General features: G+C 45.0%; 1 protein-coding gene across 1 annotated transcript; it reads left to right on the plus strand.

Moving 5' to 3' along the window:
- The first annotated feature begins 803 nt into the window (after window positions 1-803).
- Window positions 804-2,189, plus strand: FAM24A (family with sequence similarity 24 member A). Its single transcript, XM_012103093.4, has 2 exons — window positions 804-913; window positions 2,003-2,189. The coding sequence occupies exons 1-2, from the start codon at window positions 804-806 to the stop codon at window positions 2,187-2,189; spliced, it is 297 nt and encodes a 98-aa protein (XP_011958483.4).
- The last annotated feature ends 3,811 nt before the right edge of the window (window positions 2,190-6,000 follow it).

Genomic DNA, 6,000 nt, shown 5'->3' on the forward strand with positions numbered 1-6,000 from the left:
CCAGATCTAGAGGATTTAACTCTAGTAAGTATGTTTAGCAATAGAGTTGTTGATGCTTCTTTCCTGACTCACTGTTCCCAAATTTCATTGTGTTAGGTTAAGCAAATTGCTTATTCCAGGCAAATGATTTCCTGGGAGAATAGAGAGGGGAAAAGGGCAGAAAGGACTCTTGTCTCCTGTAGAGATAGAATGAGGAGAAAAAGGCTCCATGAATCTCCTAAAACCATGAGATGGCATGACAGTTGTCAGTGGGAGGATTGAAAACCTTTTCCTTAGGACATAATCACTTATAAAACGGGTTTGTATATTTTATTACACAGCATAATGTTTTGAAACAAAGAGTCTTTCCCTGAGTCATTCCCATAAAATAGTATTTTTAAATTTGCTGGACCGCAAGGGGTCAATCCCGACTCATCAGTAAACGTATTTCATGAGACCCAAGTGTTTGGGAATAAAATCCTATGCTCAAGTGCAGGCTTGTTTTTGACAGACAGCTGCATGTTACTGCCTGTGAAAGGAAAAGATTCTTCTCAAGTTTCTGTTGATTGTGTTCCCTCTGGACTTTCTCTTTCAGTCCTTTTTCATCCATGAATAAACCCTTTACCCGACCTGGACCACTTTGGGATGCTAGGCTTCTGGGAAGATTCATGTTTCCATGCATAAGGAAGTCTCTGTGGTTTGGGTTCCCTGTCCGCCCTCTGAAGGAGGCATACTGTGGTTGCTAAGTGACTGGGAGGTGGGGGAGGGGTGGGAGCTCACACTCACACTCACGGCTCGCAATTCTCTGCCCAGGTGTATGAAAGATGTTTGACCTCGAGATCATGATCGCCATTGGGAGCGCCTTACTGATTACAGCTTTCGTGCTCATAGGTGTCGTCATCTGTCTTTACTACAAAGTAGCCAACACGTTAAAGTGAGTGATGTGGGTAAGAGGGGCTAACACCCCCTCACATGGGATCCTGAGGCTCCGTGCTTGAGCGGGATCATCCCCGGCCCTGTGGCTGCACCTGGGGAGGGTTTGAGAGGACCGAGGTGGGGAGGGTAGAATCTGGCTTTCTACCCCTTTTGGTCTGGGGCTGTGAGCTCACAAGGAGAATGTTCTCAGCTGCTGGGTCTGCGCTGCTTTGCCCTCCCTTGCCTTCCCTCACCCTCAGCGGGTTGATCCCACAGGACTGCAGGCTGCAGATGGTGTGACTGTCTGCCTCTGCTCACTCAGAGGATGGGCTGAGCTGATGTTCCCCCCGCCTGAGTGGGGGAGCTCTCAGCAGGTCCTTGGCTCTGGGCACAGTGGGATGGGCCTGTAGGACCCTGGGGAAGCTGAGTTGTGTGAAGATCCTGGGCTTTGCCTCGCCAGGGAGTGTAGATCTGAAAAGGGAGGGTTAAGTTTGGGGGAAAGGAGCCTTCAAATATGGGCAAGACTTGGTCGCCGGAAGCAGTGGTGTCCCCACGCATTAACGTTCCAAGGAGACAGCATGTTTGTTGAACAGAGTCCTGCATCAAGCTTTGAATGACCACGTTTTATTTCCAGCTCCTCCTCTACTTGTATGTGTTTGATCAAGTCACTGTGCTTCTCCATGCCTCAGATTCTTTATGTGAAAAGTGGGGAGAATAATACAAAAATAAAGCAGCAGTCGCATTCCCATTGTAGGGAAGTTCAGTCTGTGAGCAGGAAGGTAACTCCCAGCACTCAGGGGTGGCTGACTTGGCACCCTCCTGGGTTGTGCTCTGCACTTGGCGGACTTGCAGTGATCACCTGGGTGACCCGCACTTGTAACTTACTCTCCCTCATTTGCTGGAACCTGATCTTACATTTCTGGCACTCTTAGGAGAGGAAGGGGTTGGACAGGAACTTGGGAGGAGGGCAGAGTTGCTTTCATCTCGGGCTGGTGTCATGGGTTTGATTGGTTCCAGGCCCAAACTTTCCAGATCCCCCTGACAGTTGTAACAGGTGGACCAAGAAGAAAAATTCTAATCCTATGTTCTGTGTATGTCTTTTCTTAAGTGCTGCAAAGACACCCATCGCTACGACCATTACCTGTAGAGATCAAGATAAGGTCACCGAGGCTGTAACCTCCACCCCCGAGTCTTACCCCAGCTTCCAGTGCTGTGAAGAATGTAACTTGCCTGCCAACTTTGATCCCCTGACATCGTGCTTCTGTGACATAAACAAGGGACTCAGTACAGAATGAGTAATAGAAGGTGGTTATAAACACCAACTGCCACCATCTGACTAGTTACAGAAACAAGGACTCTGTTGTGAATATTTCCTCCTTATTTGTTATGAATATGTTGTATTTACATATATTAAGCAAATATGTTTTCTTCTTATTTCCATATCATGTAACATAAGATGTACTGACTTTATGTCAGTATTTAGTATTTAATTTTACATCATAGTATTTATGTTCTAGGCTTCCCAGGTGGCTCAGTGGTAAAGAATCCATTTGCCTAGCAGGAGACTCAGGTTCAATTCCTGGGTCAGGAAGATCCTCTGGAGATGGAGAGGGCAACACACTCCAGTATTCTTGCCTGGGAAATCCCATGGACAAAGGAGCCTGGCGGGCTACAGTCCATGGGGTTGCAGAGTCAGACACAACTTAGCAACTAAACAACAAATATCCTATTCTGTTTTCCTGGAGAATCCTAATAGAGTTGGATAGGACATGAAAAGCACTTGCAAACTAAAGCATTTTTAGTAACATGAAAAGTGAACAAATCCCCTTTCTTCATCTCAGGGCTTCTCTAGTGGGTCAGACAATAAAGAATCTGCCTGCAACTCAGGAGACCCAGGTTTGGTCCCTGCGTCAGGAAGATCCCCTGGAGAAGGGAGTGGCTACCCGCTCCAGTATTCTTGCCTGGAGAGTCTCATGGACAGAGGAGCCTTGGGATCGCAAAGAGTCGGGCATGACAGAGCGACTAACAGTTTCCTTCATCTCAGTGTATATTTTCTTGAGCACCTTCTGGATTTAAAGTAGTGGATTCAGCAAGACAAAGTACAGATACAGAAGCTTTGGTTCCTGAATTCAAGTATCTGTTCAGGGTGCAAAATCGTGCACTGGAAACTGGAAACCTGTAGGTCAAACAAGATTCAGAATCTGTTAGAGGCATAGCAAAGGGCATGGAAATAGCAGAGGAATGATTAATGATGGCTGGGCAGGGGGGCGCAGGTGAGAGCCTCAGGAGGCTTTCAGGAGAGAAGACATTAGCATTTGAGCAAGTGGAGGAAGAGATGGAGAGAAGGCCCAGGCTGAGGCGTGAAGCTGGTTGGCTGGAAGAGTGAGCTAGGCTGAGACAGAGATGGTGTCAGAGGCCATACTAAGGGGCGTGGCTTCATCCTATCTTGGGGGCTCCCCACTGAGTTGAGGGTAGATCTGTTAGGGGAACCACTGAGTTATCTTACAAACAGGAAACCCTGGTTAGGAACATGGAAATAACAAGCTACCACCAACTGGAAGAATTCAGGAAAGGTCAAAAGGAGAGAGGAGGGACCTCCCTGGTGGTCCAGTGGCTAAGACTCTGAGCTCCCGATGCAGCAGCCTGGGTTCGATCCCTGGTCCAGGAAGTATATCCCACATGCAACTAAGGCTGGGCACAGGCAAATTAATTAAAAAGACTGAGGAGTGTCTAAAGCTTAGGACATCTTCAAACCTTGTAAAAACTCATTTTTTTTCTTTTCCATGTTAAGCTGAACAAATCACTTGACTATTTTATCATTTAAGATTAGGTGTGGCTATAACAAAATTTCAAATAACAGTGGCTTGAACAAGTAAGAATTTGATTTCTCTCCTCTTCAAGATGCCCAGCAGCAAGCGGTCAGGCTGGCTGTCTTTGCCACATCAGGGGCCATATTATTGTATGTGGGTTCTTTCCCCAAAGTCACAGCATGGTCCAAGGTGACTGCTGGTTCTCTAACCTTCATGTTTAAATTCTAGAGAAGGTTGAGAAAAGCTGTGCCTTCCATTTCTCTTTAAATCCCCTGTGTTAGATAGAACTGAATGACATGGTCTCAATTAGCCACAAGGGAAGCTCAGAAATGTTGTTTTTATTCCGGCTGTGAATGTGTACTTGAATTTTGCTAAGTCAGTAGATATCAAGTGTTCTCACCACACACACACACAGAAACACAAAAACACACAAATGGTAGCCGTGTGAGTGGTAGCTATGTTAATCAGCTTGATTTTGGTAATCATTTCATGATGTACACATATACCGAAACATCATGTGGTATACCTTACATATATATAATTTTTATTTGTTAATTCTACCTCAATAAAGAATACTTACTGGGATTTCCTTGGTGGTCCACTGGTTGAGACTTTGCTTTCCAGTGCAGGGGGCGCAGGTTCAATCCTTGGTCAGGGAACTAAGATTCCACATGCCTCATAACCAAGGAACCAAAGCATAGAAGGGAAGTAATATTGTAGCACATTCAATAAAGACTTTTAAAATGGTCCACATCAAAAAAAAAAAAAAAAAACACTTTAAAAAGTGTCCAACTCTGCGACCCCATGGACTGCAGCATGCCAGGCCTCCCTGTCCATCACCAACTCCTGGAGTTTACCCAAACTCATGTCCATTGAGTTGGTGATGCCATCCAACCATCTCATCCTCTGTCATCCCCTTTTCCTCCCACCTTCAATCTTTCCCAGGATCAGGGTCTTTTGAAATGAGTCAGTTCTTATCAGTGGCCAAAGTGTTGGGAGTTACAGTGTCAACATCAGTCCTTCCAATGAACACTCAGGACTGATCTCCTTTAGGATGGACTGGTTGGATCTCCTTGCAGTCCAAGGGACTCTCAAGAGTCTTCTCCAACACCACAGTTCAAAAGCATCATTTCTTCAGTGCTCAGCTTTCTTTATAGTCCAACTCTCACATCCATACATGACCACTGGAAAAACCATAGCCTTGACTAGGTGGACCTTTGTTGGCAAAGTAATGTCTCTGCTTTTGAATATGCTGTCTAGGTTGGTCATAACTTTCCTTCTAAGGAGTAAGCGTCTTTTAATTTTATGGCTACAGTCACCATCTGCAGTGATTTTGGAGCCCAGAAAAATAAAGTCAGTCACTGTTTCCCCATCTATTTGCCATGAAGTGATGGGACTGGATGCCATGATTATAGTTTTCTGAATGTTGAGCTTTAAGCCAACTTTTTCACTCTCTTTCACTTTCATAAGAGGCTTTTTAGTTCCTCTTCACTTTCTGCCATTAGGGTGGTGTCATCTGCATATGTGAGGTTATTGATATTTCTCCCGGCAATCTTGATTCCAGCTTGTGCTTCCTCCAGCCCAGCGTTTCTCATGATGTACTCTGCATAGAAGTTAAATAAGCAGGGTGACAATATACAGCCTTGACGTGCTCCTTTTCCTATTTGGAACCAGTCTGTTCTATGTCCAATTCTAACTGTTGCTTCCTGACCTTCATACAAATTTCTCAAGAGGCAGGTAAAAAGTGTTATTTTTACTAAATACTGTTTTTATAAGTATGTCACCCATCAGCCAGAGTGAAGAAAGAAAAACAGAGACTTCCGTGGTAGTCCAGCAGTTAAAACTGCCTTGCAATGCAGGGGTATGGGTTCAATCCCTGGTCAAGGAACTAAGATCCCACATACCTGAAACCAAAAAACCAAAACAGAAAAAAACAGAAAATTGTAACAAATTCAATAAAGAGTTTAAAAAGAAAGCAAGATAAAAGTTAACTGTTAGATTCCATGATGAAATATGTGTTCATTCACATTCAGTTAATTTCTTTTTAAAGCTTTCCTCCTTCAGGCTCTAAGAAATCTTTCCTCTTTGTGAACCCTGTGTCGTGACATCATACGTGTGTTCTCCCCAGAGCTTCACACTGCAGACATAAAGTCCTGGTAGCTAACCCTGTGATGGGGGAAACACAGTTCACTTCTAGCAACGTGGCAGAGTGGGGATCTCCCGGTGGGGAGCGGAAACCCACAAAGCCCTGACCCTGAAACTCAGCCCCAGTGAGGACGGCACCTGGACAATGAGA

The sequence above is a fragment of the Ovis aries genome, chromosome 22 (genome assembly GCF_016772045.2).
Source record: "Ovis aries strain OAR_USU_Benz2616 breed Rambouillet chromosome 22, ARS-UI_Ramb_v3.0, whole genome shotgun sequence".
In the NCBI taxonomy this organism is placed as follows: Eukaryota; Metazoa; Chordata; class Mammalia; order Artiodactyla; family Bovidae; genus Ovis; species Ovis aries.